At 37.5% G+C, this 18,280-nt stretch overlaps 1 protein-coding gene across 2 annotated transcripts; it reads right to left on the minus strand.

Moving 5' to 3' along the window:
- Positions 1–1,934: 1,934 nt before the first annotated feature.
- Positions 1,935–13,768, minus strand: LOC103143713 (DEP domain-containing protein 1B). Of its 2 annotated transcripts, none has more exons than XM_007560474.2 (11): positions 13,604–13,768; positions 11,404–11,669; positions 10,998–11,142; positions 10,563–10,690; positions 10,321–10,451; positions 10,178–10,225; positions 9,856–9,996; positions 9,605–9,771; positions 8,227–8,403; positions 5,587–5,769; positions 1,935–4,351 (listed from the first exon to the last, which is right to left on the minus strand). In XM_007560474.2, the coding sequence occupies exons 1-11, from the start codon at positions 13,649–13,651 to the stop codon at positions 4,187–4,189; spliced, it is 1,599 nt and encodes a 532-aa protein (XP_007560536.1). In that variant the 5' UTR covers positions 13,652–13,768; the 3' UTR covers positions 1,935–4,186. The 2 variants fall into 2 exon arrangements, with proteins under 2 accessions (XP_007560536.1, XP_016532276.1); XM_016676790.1 differs by lacking the exon at positions 1,935–4,351 and adding an exon at positions 4,380–4,936.
- Positions 13,769–18,280: the final 4,512 nt, after the last annotated feature.

Here is an 18,280-nt window from a genome sequence, read left to right on the forward strand (position 1 = left end):
GAGAAATCAGCTAATTCCCCATCGCCACGAACGGTCACTTACGTTACTATCTCTGCACAAGTAGGGCCGAATATTAATCCACAGATAAAGCCTGAGGAGTAATGAAGACAACAGACCAGGTAGCAATATTCATTAGTCATTGCATCTCTTTATAAGACGATGACTTCCAGAGAGTCGTTAGTCTCCAATATTACGTCTATAACTGCAACCAGCCATGATCATTCACCTAAAAGCAGAGGTAATTCAAGGTCCCTTTGTTCATTAGGTTTGCAAAACATGTGCCGAAGCAGAGTCACGTGTGGAGCAACGAGATCTGAAACTCTAGTCTTATATGTTATTTGTCAAAAAAAAAAAGAAAATTGTCGAGTTTGACCAGTAATCTAAGGGTCTCCCCAGGATGACCTTTGTTTCTTCCAGATTATCAGACAGGTCAATGTAAAAGTTTTGGACACAAACATGATGGTGGCGTAAGAAGCAGAGACAACAATGGAGACAACCAGAGGGGTTCATCAGTGAGCGAGCTCTCCTTCAGAGGATCTGACTGCTTTCTAATTAAAACTGAAGCACATTTCTCACCAATCACTTTCAAATGAGTTCATGGTAATGCATGTAAATTAGGGAGGATGGTTATTTTTTTCATATAGACAGACAGGAGGGACGTCAACAATATCAAGACTTGGATCTAATTAGTAGTCAGTCGCCATTAACTCTGTTTCTAAGTATTTAGTTTGAATCAGACAGATATTATTTCCACTATTTGATGTTAAACAAAAACGAAAAATCTGACTGTGAACCATTAAGCTGTTGATTCACTGGTCTAACACGCTACAAGGAAGATAAAATATTTCCAGATATTTGATCTAAACACGAGAATAGTCACAAAAAATAAGTTGTACCGTTTCTCCTAGCCAACTAGGAATGAAAAATCAATCCTCTGACAGTCTAAAGGGATAAAGTTCGAAACTTATTCCATAGGTGTGGGGCTGTTAGGAGGCGGTGTAAGTTTCTCACATCCCTGGTAGTGGTTTGCACTGTCAAAACATATTTATTCCAATGTATTTATTTGTTTCTGAAAACTTTATGTAAAGAAAAACTGAGATTTGGAACTTTAGGTTTCACATTTGTTATCATTAGATGTTTATTTGTACAGATTTTATATCATTAACAACAAAAAAAGAATTTGTACATAATTGTCTATTTTTTGTGTGAATACACTGTTTTAAACCATTGCCTCTTGCAGTCTTAAGACATGGAGTCCCCTGTTCACTTTTACAAGGTTTTTTTTTTGTGTGTGTGGTTTCGGGAACTGACGGTCTGACAGAACAAACCCCCCATCTTCACAAAATGCTTTTGAACTTGTATTTTGGTGACAACTTTGTACTCTTATCCAAGTAGTATTATTTTGAATTAAACATGCTCTTACATTTGTAGAGTTCCTGGCTACTCTGCCCACCTCTGGTAGCATGAGATTACATACTGCCGAATCATTTGCAATATTTATATATCCATGAATTCTGTAGCAATGGAGCAGATAGAGGGGTGTCATGAACCGTGCCCTAAAGTCACAGCGATAGTATCAGAGTTTTCCCGTTATGTTCAAAACGAATTTTGCAGCAGCCTGGGTTCACTGGAGAGCCAATTCAAGTAGAATATCTTAATTTCTCCATTGAAACAAAAAACAAATTCACAACACTGTTTTTTCTGATAATCCCTGCATGATTGATTGTAGGTAAAAGAGAAAATAAATGAAAGCTTACATTGATGTACTTCTATTTTTATCAGCTGTATCACCATATCATTAAGAATCTATCATCACTCAATTGTAACAAATTTATCCTGCGCATCAACACATTAACTCAGCTCATCAGAACAGAAGCAGTTCAGATGATATCCTGGGGTATAGTTTGTGTTGTAAACAATAATATTCAAAATAAACACAGCAGTGACAACTTTTTATTAGGAAAATTAGAAATTAAATTGACTTTCCTCCAGTGTTTTCTTTTATCACACTAAGCAGCAATTCAAGTGTAACAGCTATTCCAGCATTAAAGATCATGAAAATCCAACATTTCAAGTCTCAAATTATGTGAAGGGAAAATTCACTGACATAGCAGGACAAGCAGATATTAGATTAAATTGGTAGCTACGTTTAAGGTCATGAGGAGAAAAAAAAAAGTAAATGAAATAAGTACCATGTAAGGAAGCAAAACATATATACAAAACAAAAAGAATCACGTAAAAACCTGAGATGAGGTCTCTACAATGCAGTTATACAAAAAAAAAAAAAAAAAAAAAAAACATCAGAAAAAAATTAATAATGATGATATGAAAGTAATACATCTGGACAGTCTAAGTCTGTCTATAATTATAGTGGTTGTCAAAGTACCGGTCAACTTTTAATCCACTCATGGTTCTGTTCTGAGTCAGCAATTCTACAGAACCATTTGATATGTTCATTTATAGCAGGTACATTATTAAAAATTAGTACACAATTAAGCTGCCTAAATTCAGCATCATCATCATCATTACAGCAAAACATGACATGGACATTTCTGCCCCTAACATAATCCACTTAGTTACAAATGCATAAAAAATATCTGATATGTAACAGAAAATCATCTCACATAATCAATACTGAATGAAGTGGTATAATCTACACACAAAACTTGTCAATACTTTTAAAACTTTTGTCTCAGTAAGTTTTTTTTTTAATCTAGAACATAAAAAAGTACATAAATTCAAAATAGTTATTTATTTTAAGATGACTAATAACTCCAGTGTTATTACATCAATTATATCATAATTTCTAGTTTTGGAGAAAAAAAAAAAACCTTTCTCAAAGGGCAAGTATCATTATTCCATTGTTCTTTTTTAATGTCTTTTTATGATATGATTTGTTTATCAAATGAACAAATCATATCAACCTTACCACATGTAGCAATAGCGTGAAGTCTCCTTTAAGAGCTAAACATTTTATGTAAAAGAAACTAATATCAGACAGGCTTAATGAGTTTAAGTCATATGATTGATGATGACCTTGAAATAACGTTTCGACATCAGCATCACTTTACTTCAGTTACATGCTGACAAATACAGCAGGAACTGATTATGTGGAGAAAAGGGGCACTTTCCGCTGCTTCCATTCACTTCCACTGCACAATTCACTAATGCAAGAGCCTGTCCAAGTAAAGCTGGTGGCATCTAAATAAATGAAGCAAAAACTTACTGCATATCACATTACGCATCTGCTCTGCCACCACAGAAGGCGGCCTCACCCACCGTATGTATTCTGAATATTTCGTAAATACTTTTTAATTTTGAAAAAAAAAAGAAAGAAAAAAACAAACAAAAAAAAAAAACAGCCAGGTTAGATAGGATGGGAATGAAAATTGTTTCAAATGTTCTATTTGTTTACACTGTGTTTCCTCTCGTCAGTCAGATAAGTTAAACAGAATCTGTCGATCGTTTGAAAAGAAAAATTGGTTTCTGAATTTAATATTGTTTCTGAATCGAATCAGGTCCCTAAAATTCAGGATTGCTAGACAATAGAAGATTTGCATTTCTACTTTTAAATGCTTGGATAGGTTGCTTGTCTACTAGGTCTCCAAGCCATGGCTTTAATGTAACACATTTGACTTTGTTCTCTTAACTTGAAAAATAGTTATATCATTCCTTACTTTATGAATTTATATCAAAGCTTAAGAGTTCGCCATCAATACTTTTATCTGAGAAGTCCTTTGTTATATGCATCAATGCCCGAGTTTAACATTTTGAACACAACGTTGCCCCATACATATTTTGTCTCGAGTTGGATGATGAAAATTTTAACAGCCATTCAGAGCTTTAACCTAAACATAGAAGTTGTACAAAATATGACACGTGCCCTTAGAAAAAGATCTGTTCACCCTCTCACATGATAAGAGCAAGTGTTCATCTGCCAAAACAGATTATGTGGAAAGGCAAAAATCCCTTGTGATTATGAAAATGGACTAAATTTGCCTTTATGCCTAACAATACCATAGAAACTGACTTGATCGTTAAAATAAAACTACAGCTGTTAATAAAATGTAGCAAAACTGTGGCCAGTCCACCCACAGTTATAGCTACAATTGTAGTGCCTTGTGATTAAATGAGGTTGAGATGAGTTTTGGAGGTTGGAGCACAAAGGAGCATCAGTAGTGGCAGCTCATGCCCTGAAACTCCAGCTTCTCTGAAAAGGCTGGAATGGTTTCTTGAGGTTGAAAAGCACGAGGTGAGGTTTGAGCCGTGGGGCTTTCTCAGGAATGACAGCAGCTTTACTTTCCTCAGTGGGAAATCGTTTTTGGTACACCTCTGGGTAAGACTTCTGGAACTGAAAGGGGAAGAAATGTAATTTGTTATCAAGTAGAATGTCAAAGAACCCTTGTAAATCACACCTTTAGAGTCTCGGCAGAATTTTGGTTGTTAGTCGTAGTTGTTAATGACTTAACACGTCAGACTGAAACAGAAATTCAAAGACAGGGCTTTCCTTTTCAGAGAATACATTTTCCTGGAAAAGAACAGAAACACTACTTCCCATCGGAAACTAACTCTGGCTTAGAGACCAATAAAGTATATGTGGTGTCTTATCAAGGTTCAGGACAAATTTGACTCGCATTTGGAAGAATGCATCCACAGAGGCCAGTGTGACCCGCCTTGGAAAGTTGATCTAAATGTTTTCTTAATCTGTCTCGATGTAGTCACCCCTGCAGCCACCACTATCCATTTATTACCCTTATCGCCCAGGACAAATGTTAGCACCAGGCGTGAACAGAGCCAACTGCTGTTTGCCAACAGGTTCCATTACTCTAAATTTTCTGGAACTGAAAAATCCAGTCATCACCTGAAGGAAATGTGTTGATCTGGTTGGATGTGTGAGGGGAAATGCCCTCCCCCTCCTGAACTCGGTAAGAAAAGACTTACATGATAGAGGGAGAGAGAGACACACAGCAGATGAAGATAGACGTATGTGAGAGATACATAAACACAGTTCATGAAAGACAGAGAACATTTTTCCCCCTTAGGAATATTCTGTCAAATATGTAAACGTATTCAAGACATTTTCAAGTATTTCTTCACCAGCTGTTGCATTTGTTTGTTTTAATGGTCATTACATAGATTACACCAATCAACTGCTCTACAGACTAATTGCTGTTATTAAAAGAAAGTAGGGGGGAGTAATGAAAGAAAAAATAATTACGTCTCTCCAACGCCCATGGCCAATGCCCTAGAGGAAACACGGCTATGAAAATGCATACAGATGATTTATTATACTCCCATCTGGTGTTATGATGGTTAAGGTCATCCAACAACAATCCAAATAATGTGCACACTTTCTTATTGCAGTTTCTCTTATTGCACCACAGTTTCTCATTATTATCGCTGGATAGTGTCCACCTCTCAAGGCTGGATCTCTAAAGTGTCTTTGGTATAGCATAAAGTTAATTAGGGTCGGATTTTCTGCAGAAGAAAGACAATGCAGTGGTTTCCATGAAATGCACATGGAGGAGTTATGGATCCTTCCAGCTTATTGTTTGTGATAATTTTTTTTCCTATGTATGTTCGTACCTGTTTGAGTCTTTTCCTCTTGTCTTTTGCAGGGAGCTCTTGGTCTGCGATCAGACCTTCCAGCAGCTGCTGCAGGGGGATCTGTGTTCCTATAACTTTCTGCTCCTCACAGTCTACTCTCTTGATCTGTTTGCAGAAAGCCGGCGATGCACTGAAATCTGTATCCGAGCCTGCATATTTGATCTGACGGAAGAAGGAAAAGAAAATGTCCCATGAAATTCTCTGGTAGTTTTGAATTGGAAGGTCAGAAGTATAGCCGAGGGTGTGGTTATGCTCGACAGGACAGCCGAAATATAACGAGGCTCTACATCTCATCTATTGGTTAAGCTTTTGGGGTTTTTTAAAAAGTGCACATTCATATTTTACATGGCATGTCACCAAGACAGAGGATTTAATTCTCAAGACGCATTCAATTCAGTAATATTTTATGAATCCTAAAGGGAAATTAAATGATGGATGCAACTCATGTAATTTTTCTGAGTTGCTGTTGGCAGAAAGAACTGCTGTAGCAGTCTTTGTTACAGTGATTCTAGAGACTCCTCTGACTGCAGACAGTCTCAGGAAGAGGATGCTCAGGGTTGCTGGTTATCTCACGTTTAAAAACAACTGTAATGTAAAACAGAAAACACAGTGTTCTAGTGAGAGAGTCAGTATGATACCAAGTGAAATTCTGAAAAAGTATACCAATACTGGTAATGTTTTTTTTTTTTTTTGCTTAAAATTTAATTTATACCCGATGATAACTAATGTCTAGTTCATATGACAGTATGTTAGAAATGTTGGCTGATTTTAAATACCTGACAGACCCCACACACGACTACCAAATATCGTTGATAAAACAGGGTTGGCCCAGTAGTGTGTGTTGTCCAGACACACAGCAAAGACAACACAACTCACCATTCACAAACAGATTTCACACATGAACATTCAGATGTCAAACTGGAAATCTGGCAAACCCTCGGGATCAAACGTAAGTTCAGAGCAAACAAATATGGCCGACGAGGAAGAAGCAGTGATGATAATTTGCAGACTACCTTCAACAGAGAAAATTAACAAAACGTAAAGACGTCTCCGATGTTCAAATCCAAGATTTGAGATAGAGATGTTCCGAGATCCTTCCAAGCAAATCAGATCACTCCAGCCACACGCCGCAGGAATACCTCATAAAATTTGATTTATCACAATAATCAGCGTTAGATTAGAAAAATGCTATTAATAACCATCCATCAACAGTATTAACACTGCAGCAAAAACATAGCCATGAGTTCATTTTTGTTCTCACTCAATATACTGACCCTATTATGAGTCTGTAATAAACCTGAAGACGAGCCATCCTCTGAAGACCTCTGCACTGCGTAGCAGCTACTGGACCATAAATAATTACTGATGCTCCCGTGTGCAATTAGGTTTAAAATGTTCTTGAGCTCCCTGACAAACAGCAGGATGGTGTTCAGAGGCTCCCTGTCTCGTTTAATTAGCTCTACAAGCTGCCTTCAGGGCCTCAACGTTTGGTTTTACCTACTGAATCAAGCGAAGAGTTATCTACACTTGTGTAAATAACTACCAGCAAAAAAAAAAGAATCTCATACACAACACTCCATCCAGAGTGCGGTTTCAAAGCCCGCATGGTTGACTTTTACCATTAACAGATAATAGTCTACCATGACTGAATACAAATTGTCAGTGCTCTGCCTTCTTGATCCCTTGTGCTCTTGGAATAATATTAATGTGCAGAGGAATTGAACAAAACTCTACCACACTTTCTGACAATGAAGCTGTTAGGGAGCATACATTAAAGTATGGTGTTCTGTGTTTACATATTGCACAAAGCAAAAACCCTTCAAGCATCATGCAGTTTTTCATGCCACATATATTTAAGAGTTGCTTCATAATTACAACAACTTCCTCATAGATGTAACTTTACCACTACCTGCTCCAACCCTGATTCTCATTGCTAAACATTTCGGAAAAATGAACATACAGCACAGATGTTTCTAAACGGATCAGAAAAATTTAAAAAAAATAACAGATGGCTTTGAATTATTTGGAGTACATTTTGAGGAAAACAGTAGGGCCTCTTTTTCTGTAATAATATGTGACATCACGGTTGAATGTTTTATTAGATTGCATCAGCGGAACTACTATGAATTTAATCAATTTTATACCACTTTACACCAGTAGGACACAATCTCAGATTCTTGCTGGATAATGCTGCCAGGTTGTGCTGCTGTAATGAGGCGGTCATGTTATTTGAAATATCAATTATCTGTGTGATTTGGTGTTGATGAGACACATTATGACACAGAATCATGTGTTGTTAGTAAAACAAGGTAATTCTGTGGTGGACTTCATTTTTCCTTTTAATTTCTGCTCGACTTTGTCAGAGCCAAGACATTGTTTTCCTTCTTAGCTCTGATTCGTAACTCAATAACTGAATGAATCTAATCTAAACACCAACATGTTTTGGACTAAGTTTGTGTATTCTGGTATGTAAATTGTAATAGAATTAATTGGAAATAAAACCTAAGTCAGGTCAGTCACAGATATTTCATGGAAGAAAAACAAAAAGCAGAACCTAGTGAGTTGAAGTTGGCTCATAACTTCTGTTTCGTGTTTGCGTTCTGTTTAAACATGACTGACCTGAGCTCTTTTCAAGTGTGACAGATGCTCCTCAACCTGGCAACGCAGCTTGGCATTCACTTGGGAGATCGCGCCGTGGTGCTCCATCATGAAGGTCACCAGTTTGGTAGCGAGCAACTCGTCCAAGTCCATGTCATCGGGGGAGCCCAGGACGCAGTGAGAGAACATCTGCACCATCTGCACACGGATCACAGAGGAACAGGAAATGGGCACCGACTTCATTATCAACACAATTACCGTAGCATAAGGACCAACGAAATAAATGACCAATCTTGTGCAGCTAATACTAAAGATATTTTGTATGTGTGCAGTGTTTCAGGTGATGCTTACAGTCTATCCCCAAGATGAACAAGTTAGTTTCCAAATTAACAGCAAGATTGGATTTTTAATACAGGGTGTAACTGTATAAGTCCTGATATTATATCAGCAGGATAGAATACTGCCTGGAGCATGTTGATGGCTGAAATAGGTAAGTGTTTTCTCTGCAACTTGCTAAGCAAAACTTGACCTGATATTAGTGGGGTTGTGTATGTAATCAAGCTTGTATGTATAATTTTGACCTAGGTTTAGACAATATGTCAATAACAATTTATATCAAAATAGACATGTGATTAATATCAATAGATAAAACCTCTGATAGAAATTTCAATATTATGGAATATTCACTGGACTGCAATTCAGAAACATACAGCATTATGGGACTTGTAGGCAGAGGAACGGCTTTAGTTGCTCAATCTCTCTGAGAAAGGTCGGTGGTGGCAACAACTAACTCGCTCTTTGGTTACCTAGCAACAACCTCTTGCGTAACTTGCGCAGCAGCAGTTCCAGGTTTTGCCGCTGCACCTCATAACTGCTTAAAAGTAAAAAAAAACAAAAAAAAAAAACAGCATGGAGTGAAAACTGTGGATAAAACAAAATGTGTAACGAAACCAGTTTGGCAGTATTTCAAATATTTTAAACAAAAAAAAAAAAAATCCAAATCATATTATTAATAATTATCAATTGACTGATATGAAATGCATATACCGTGACAAGTTTTTCAGCCACGTCCAGCCTTGTTTTGACCCCATGAGAATTAGAGACCACAAATTCAAACTTATGCTCCCAGTTGTTGTTGTTAACACTGACTGTAGATGTATGCTGCATTATCAGTCAACAGTGAAAAAAGGAACAGATCAAACAAATGACTAAAATTATAACAACAACCTCGTCAGTTGCGACAGAAGGCAAACTCTACTTATTGCTGCAAGCTTTTCATAAATATCACCACACATGTTCTGCAATTGTCAGAGTGCTCTTATGTAGAACATGCCACGAGCTCAGTAAAACAGAAAGTCTGTACGGCTGAACATAGAGATTAAACTGAGGGAAGTCGTACCAGCGTGCGGGTAGCAATAGTGTCGTTAAGAGGAGGCAGGCGGGGATTGTGGCAGACGCGAGCCATGAGGCGCAGTAAAAGCTGGAGCCGTCTGCGGTTTGGCGGTGGCAGCAGCAGGCAGCTGACTTGAAGGGCCTCGATGGCTTTATCCTGCTCCTGTAGCAGGCCTGCAAACACGGAGAGAGACGAGTTCTGCTCTCTGAGGGGGCGAAGACTGCATTAGGTATAGAAAGACAATGTGAATAACTCACTGAGGATGTTGACAAAGACCTCGTAAAGATGGAAGGTCAGCAAGGGCTCTTTTAGTTTCTGATAATAATCTGCTACGGTCCTCAGAACATCTCTCTCAAACCCTGGGTACAGCGGCTGTTTGGCGTCGTTGCCTTCAGGCCCTGGGCGGAAAAAGTCAAAGAAAGGTTAGCAACACTTTATTTGAAAGGCTGAGCATAAGACTGACGTGACACTGTCATAAACCTGGCAATAACACCTGTCATGAATATGAAGGAGTACTTTTCGAATGTTGTCATGAATTGTTGCATTATAAGTATCACCTTTGCACCAAAAGATACTTACAGTTTGCAAGGCATTTCATTGCTGAGACCACCCAATACGGCATGTCCTCTGGAAATGCAAAAATATGGTTCTTTAATAACCATAACAATAAATAAAACAGTACATTTTTAATCAAATGAAAAAGGAATCGTCCAGCATCATACCAGCTTTGTTTTCCAGTACAACTATGCCTGTTTTATTAACATTGAAGATATTGACAACAATGTCTTTCCCATTCACATGTGCTGGGTTTAAAATTCCATCCAACGTCTTCAGGCCCAGAACTCTCTGCAAACTAAAGGAACAACACTCTAAAGTTAGTATGAAAAAACGAGACAAATAACTAAAAAAAAACAAACAAACAAAAAAACAGGAATGATGCAAGTCATGTGAAATGAAAACACACTGTGTGATAGTCATCGATTTCCAGATGTGGTCCACTTGTTTGGAAGTCACTTCCCTCCTACGTATGAGCTTGCATTCATGCACATCTCCAATGGCAACGCTGTGTCTTTTATTCCATAAGTCTGAAGTCTTGTTGAAATGGATCCGTAAAATAGGGAAAAGAAGATTAACGCCAAGCGAGACAGCAATCCAGTGAAACAATAAGATGACTAAATATTTACATGACAGAGAGAACAGTAATGAATGTATTCCTTGACGGCAATCCATTAAAATAAAAGTGTCTCAATCCATATCTAGGGGTGACAAAATAACCGAAATGAGAATAATTATTTATTGGGTTTTTTTTCTGTATGTACAGGAAATAAAAAGTCGATAAATCTCCATATATCTGGATGAAGCCACAGAAAGGAGCGAAACGTCCGTGGCCTTTTCTCACCAGTTCTGCAGATTTCTGAGGTGCAACATTTTCTTTCTGAGGCAGTTCCTCGTAGTCATCCCAGCGGATGAGCCTGGGCAGGTCGCCATCGTCTCTCCATGACGGTCTTGTTGGCAGAGACTTGAGCGGAGACATTGTGGGGAACCTGAAAGAGAAAGATGACAGCACCTAAGACGGGACGAAACTAAAAAAACAAACAAAAAAAAAAACAACGCTGTGAAGTTTGATTTCGGAGACAAGACCCAGGGAAGAGCAAAACAATATTTGTATCTAACTAATATTGTGACATCAAATCACAAATATATTATTGAGATGCACCTGCACATACAACATTATTGAGTAAGTACAAATCTTTTGTCTACCAAGTGAAATTACCTGCATTTTTAAAATCCCATGCCTTCGTTACCTGTACAGATGGCTGTTGTCTTCAAAGTCCTCTGTCCCGTGGCGTCCTTTGACGTCTTCAATCACGTGGGCTTTAAAGAACTTCCTGAGCAGCTGCAGAGTCTGGTAACGCGTTACCTCGGGCCCAAAGTTGTAGTTGCTTCGGAGCAGCTCATGAAGGTAATCCACCGCCTCCGAACCGGTGAAAGTGCAGTCGTAGCAGCGAAAGTTCGCCCAGTGCCTCCGTAACGGCATACCTCCACGAAAAAGCTTAATGGTTTCATTCCACTGCATTAGGGAAACACAGAAGGTGTTAAAAACAAAAAGAAAAGTTTAAAGAAAAGCTGCTAAGATGTTAGAGCATCTACTGAGTGTTTATTAGATGTCAGACATCAAATACTTTGCCACAAGAAATTCTTTCATAACAAGAAATGAGATGCGGTAGTTCCAGGAAGGCTTTGAACGTTCAATCAGCAAATATTAATCATTTTGCATTGGAAAAGTAGCTGACGGTTGCTATAGTTTCAATCATTATAGACGGCACCTCAGACATACATTACAAGATAGTCAGAAATATTCTGTCAACTTCAAATGAATACAGCCATTTTAAACCTCTCTAGCTATTCAAATAAGTCCTTTACAGGACATGAAGATCAGCTATATAATCACAACATTTGCATATTTGAGTGTTGTAGTCGGTCAGCTCCTGATAGAGTTAATTGAATGGGTGGGAGAAAAGAATAAAGTCAATCAGATTCAGAGCAGACAGACGAGGTTGCATAAGCGTCAATAAGGCTCAACAAGTGCTAAATGGTATATAGTTATACAAAAAATAAAAAATAAATAAAAAAAATTCTTAACACTGGCCTTGAGACGATTGGGGAAAATGACCAGAATCGCTGAAAAAATAGCAATAAAAATAAGTATCTGCTGTACAGAAGGGAAAACTCAATGAGAGCTCTCCTTTTTAAAAAGATAGAGAATCTCAGAACAGATTCTATAGCGATTGAAATAAATAGTCCCTTTGAAATAATAGCAAAAGAACACAATAATTTTTTCCAGATTCTGCTTCACTGTCTTTCTATGGTGTTTACTGGGGCCGCAGCGCCAACGCCAAGGACTTTTCAGTAGACCTGCACAGCTAATATTATTACTTGAGTGTTTCCCTACTACAAGCATCTGCTGCGTGGGAAGATTTTCCATTGCATGGGATGGGCAAATTGAATTACAATATATTTTTATCTTGGTGTGTTCCTCAGTCTTTAATATAGAACGACACAGTATAATTACAATTAAAATCAATCCTCATGCTCAGCTCTAGTCAGATGTTGATAAAACCAGCATGGGGCATAAATGGTTTTAATAAGGTTGTTTTCCAGGGTTGAGTGAGTAAGAACATACAATTTAAGATGTTTTTAAAACGTGAACCAGCTATTTACTCTGTATTTAAAGTGAATTCCTGTGATTTTTTTTTTATATTGTCAAATCTGTCTGAATAAAGCTAATTTAAAACCTCTAATCCACTGAGGTTATACAAGCAGCATAAATATGAATTCATGCTCTGTTGCATTAATATTTCCAGTGATACTTTTACTTTAATGTAGCAGAAATGTTACACTAGGAAATGTTACACAAAGACATTTTGGTAAATTTTAAGATGCTGTATATTAATACTATGGCCATACAGCAAACCTTTCAATAAAACCATCTCAGAATGAAAGTAAGAATCTCTCTCTATATATTTTTTGTTTGAGATACACCACTCTGCATGCTTGCACATTGACCTACCATTTCTGAAAAAGTGGCCGTAAATCTATCCAGATCAAATTCTTGTATGTTGTATTATTTAGTCCATCTTGGGAAAAACCCAAACGACAAATGAATAATTGACACCCAAATTTATTGTGATATTAATAGCTTTATGTAACCTTTTAACCAAAAACACTGTGTTTGTTATCAGCAGTTACTCAAGTGCAAAGTTCCAAGTCACAGAATGAGTACATTGTGTCTCCTGGTTCTCTTTCAGAAGCGATATTGATTGTTTTAGTGTCAGTAAATTGAATTTTAATGTAATCTAGTCGTTTAGTTAGAAGTCAGGCTTGTAGAGTGGCCATATTATAAAGAGATGCTAATTAAACGAGCATTATACACCACTGACAATCACAAGGAAAACATACACTTTTCCACTTCACTCACGTTACCCAAACGAGCAAGAAACTCACCAGCTTCGTGGCCCGGTATGGCCCGGCTCCGATAACTTGGCCTTCCATGCCCTTATAGCCACACGAGCGAAAACATGAAGCTATAAAGTACTAAAAATGATCCCAAAACGGCGATAAAAAAAAAAGTGAGCCAGGGCAACCTAGACGGAGGCGTTGCTGCCAACTTTGAATCTGGTGCGTCACTCGGATTAGGCAACGTGACTGGACGGCGAACTAGTCACGTGACCTGCACAGTAACGCTCGAAGGGGCGATGATTTACGAGACAGACTACTGGATTAACACGAGAAATGATTTTTAAAAACAGGCTTCTCACTCAGTTTTAGGCTTTAACATGTAAAATTGTCTGAATTTAACGAAGTTCTGAATGTGTGCGCGTTTGTGAGCGCAGCTGTGCACGTGGCATCCCTTTGAGTGGGTAGAACAGCAATACATAAATTTAAAAATCAATTTATTACAGATTACTGCAGATGATTTCTGATTGGTTAGAACTTGAAAACACTAAAATACACCCAGGACCATTGCTGTTAATGCCTCAGTTTCTGTCAATATTAAAAGTACTTATAAATATTTATAAATGCACTGTATAGCCATATGTTTATGAGTGAACTGACCACAATCAAAGCACAAATTGTACCTAGACATTTTAAATTATCCTATAGTTATGCAATGATGGCAAGCTGCTGGTATAGCCTTTTCATTCAAATGAACTTTTCTGGCAAAAATTACATGCACAAACAAGGAATTTGACTTTGGTTTCAAGTGCTCACACTGTGCACACATTAAGCATAGTCAAAGCAATGCTTCAAAATAACAATGACTGCAGGCGTCTTCAGGAGGGGAAAACTGTATGTGTCTGCAGAGGTGACCTTCAAATCAGAAGTGGACCCCTGTGGTAAATAATCTAAAGTGGTTCAAAGCTTCTCGAAGGATGTGCCATCCCTTGAAACTGTTTTAAATGAGAAACCCTTTGGACAGCTGGAGAGATGTGTTCTCTACAGGTTCTTTAATAGCATACTAACTACAGCATAAGTAGATTGTTTTGTTTACTCTGTGGAATAATAAACAATCTTTCACATCCAGGTTATATCATCAGCAATATGGTGAATGACTGAACTGGACCGCTACATCAACACTCTGAAATGTTTGATCTCAGATGTTGTTTAACTCTGTCCTCAAACATGAGCTAAGACTTGTAGAGAAGTTATCAGTTTATCACAGTTATCAAACATTTCAACATGTCCAAAAAAATATTTGGCATCCTGGCTTATGTGGTGAACAAAATCGTGTATGATACAGTGTTAGATGTGCCGTAAGGTGATGTCAGTTCCTATGATGTCATAAAGCAATTAAATCAAAAAGCTGATACATAATAATTAGACAGGGGTGTGCATAAGGCTGACATGACACTGTCATAAACATGACACAACACCTGTTATAAAGATGAGGGATTCTTCGGATTCTTCATAAAGTTGTCATGAAGTGTCATTCGGTAAAAAATAAAAACTTTTAATGCTAAGTTCCAAAAAGACTCACATTAAATGATTTTACCTGCTTGCTGCCAAATTATATCAATCAGTCCCTCAAGTTTCCTGAGAATTAACGTGGAAATTCACGCAAAATCAACACATTGTGCCACTAACTGGGAGTTTATTGCAGATTTCTCCTCAAAAATTGTCAAAAACTTTCTTACTTGTACTAAACAGCTGCCTCCGCTTTAACTGATGTCAGATTATACTCCATGATCTATACAGCGAGTAATAAAAAAGTTGTACTAACCGTCGTAAATAAGCGCAAATATTTCCAAAATTAGTATGACAAACACTTTGCAAAAAAAATCACAAGAAGAAGCACAAAATCCTAGAGGGACTGAAAAGATGTTCAATAATATAATCTATTTTTAAGAATCCATTGTTATTTTATCAGTTTGTGAATAGCTTTTATCGATACATTCTGGCTCAACCGGCCCTTTAAGAGCATTCATGATCTTGATTTGGCCCAGAACGAAAATGAGTTTGACACCCCTGCTCTAGATCTTTGTAGCATTAGAAGGAGAACATCACAGCCTGCTTGTTGTCCTCATTAAATAGGATCAATCTTTTAGAGTGATCCAACATAACAGCCTGACTGCACTGGCAGCAGCATGTTGCACATTCTAACCGTGTCATCTGACAATTATACCTTCTAACATTACTATTGCTTGACATGGCAGCTCCCATGTTGCTCTGAATGGTCAAAGGATACAATTGGCAGAGGCATAGTTAAGACATTGATAGACTTACTAACAAGTCAGGATGCTGAGACAGCAATCTGTGGCATCGGCTGTGGCTGGCTGCCTCATATGTTTATGTAAAGGTCAGAAGAAGTAATTGGATTTCCTGAGCAAGTCCAATGACACATCCTAACAAAATGCTTCTTATGTGAGGTTTTTCATCCCGGTGTATAAAGTTTATCAAACACAACCTCAACATTAGCACTAGCACGCCTGGGAAATCTGATACAGCTTCACTAAAAAAAAAACATGTTAAAAGCTTGAGATTACACACATATGGACTCTTTTTACTAGACAGATGGCTTCTAATGGATATTGACTGCCCTGGGTTTTATTTGAGGGCATCAGAGTGAAATGATTGCAACACAGGTCTGTACATTTGGGTTTTTGAGTTAGAGTTTCTCTACCTTAAAGGAGCAACATTTTGTGTTTTCCATCCACATAGAATTATTTCGTCGCACAATCAGGTAACAATCCTACCCACTGTTACAAAGATGCTCTATGTAACAAATATCACTTAAAAGATGTTTGACTTTGTAATTTAATTTCTCCAAATTGGACTTCTGTCTTTCTGAAACTCCTCCTTCAGGAAGTCATCAGAACATCACACTGTTTCTACCAGCCTTGAACTGAGAAGTAGCTTCTGCAATAAGCTCAGCAGATGCGTAGTTCAAGGCTTTTGCTAACTGCTGCTGACTAGTCTGAAGGAGCTGAGGAAGGGAGTCATGGGGCATACGGTCCCTTTAACTTTGTTATATGCTGGGAAACATTTTAGATCAGACTTTCCTCTTAATATAACCAGACAAACCAGTTCTTCTTTATTATTATTTATCTGGTACTTCAGTTTTACAGTTCTCGCTGTAAAACTTAGGCTCATTAGAGGGTGGTAAAAAAAATAAATAAATCCTCGCAGACATCAAATAATCTTCGGCCTGTTTTGAGACAGTGGGTGGTTTGTAAACCAATTTTCCTCTCTAAATTTAATTTAGTGGTTCTGAGTTGAGGCTTTGTCAGTGTTTTATCGGTGCTGCTTGGAGACAGGAGGCATTTTTTTTTCTTTTCTTTTCTTTAAAGACATCTCTTGTTGAGTTATATTTCCATTACTCTTTATACTAGTGTTCCAGAGTGACCCCATCGTTTTCATCCACGCGTAATTAAGATTAACACCTCATTAGCCCTCTAATATGTCAGAGATGATTTCATGGAACACGCTCATCTGTTTTCTCTCTGATAATTAGACGCAAAGACCAACACAGTATTTTAAATGTCAAGATGTAGCCAGCCGCAGGAAGTTCCGCTAATAAGCAAAGAGTAAGGAGGAGAAGAAGAGTCTGGTTATTTCAGAAGAAAGCAGTGATTGGGTTGGTCCTCCTATCCATGTAGTTGTGCTGACATTAAGCCTTAACGCTAGCTTATGTGATTGATAATTTCCATCATTTTCAATATGATAGTTGAGTGGATCAAGTCGAGATCAGGAAAATTAGAGATTTCGAATCACGCTGCGTGTGTTTTTTAATAGTTTGAAAATAAAATGCGCAACAGAATAAGGAGTAATGGCCTTAAAATGGCCTTTTTGATACGAAGGCAAATGAAAGTTAGCTACTAGTTTGGCTAGCTTTCCTTGTATTTTTAAGGTCATGATACTGTGAAATTCCAAAGGTTACAACAACAGTCATGATTTAATTATTATTATGAATAGTCTTATTCTGCTTCATAATTATGCACTATTTTGTGTTAGCTTATAGCATAAATTGTCTGTAGACATCAAAACTGTGGTTGTAGTGTGACAAAATGTCAAAAGTTTCAGGAGAAATCATGAGATTTTCAAATTTGCAGCTGGGTTTTCGAATATTTTCCAGTATTTTCTTTGCAAATGCAAACTCATTGCTTCAGGACGCAGCTCGTAGTGTGATTTAATATTCAGTTTTACTCTCAGCAAATACTTTGGTCGCATTCTCAGGAAAGACAGTCACTCTGGGAAAGTGTCATTGTCCTTCCAGAATCTCTGTAGTTGCAGTGGGAGAGGGAACAAAAACTAAGGCCAAGCAAAATCAACTGTAGTATTTCATTGCTTGTTATTCTTGTAATGTGGTACTTTAAACAACCTCACAAAATATTTTTTTTCAGAGGTATTTTTTGCTATTTGTTTTTTGCACTGATTAAACTCATTGCTTAGTTTGTTTATGTTTTTATTTTTTGGCAGGAAATGTCAGTTATGCAGAGCTTCTTATTTTTAACAAATGTATCATTTACCATCTGGTATGGCACAGCAGACTCAGCAGAAGCTCAATAAAAAGACAAATCCAATCAGCCTTTTGAATCAACATCCACCTTGAATCTTTTCTTTTTTCTTTTTTTTTTAAATAAGACACAACAGAAGCAACAGAAATAAACAAGTGTGTCATTT

Source organism: Poecilia formosa, unplaced genomic scaffold (assembly GCF_000485575.1).
Source record: "Poecilia formosa unplaced genomic scaffold, Poecilia_formosa-5.1.2 Scaffold0, whole genome shotgun sequence".
NCBI lineage: Eukaryota > Metazoa > Chordata > Actinopteri > Cyprinodontiformes > Poeciliidae > Poecilia > Poecilia formosa.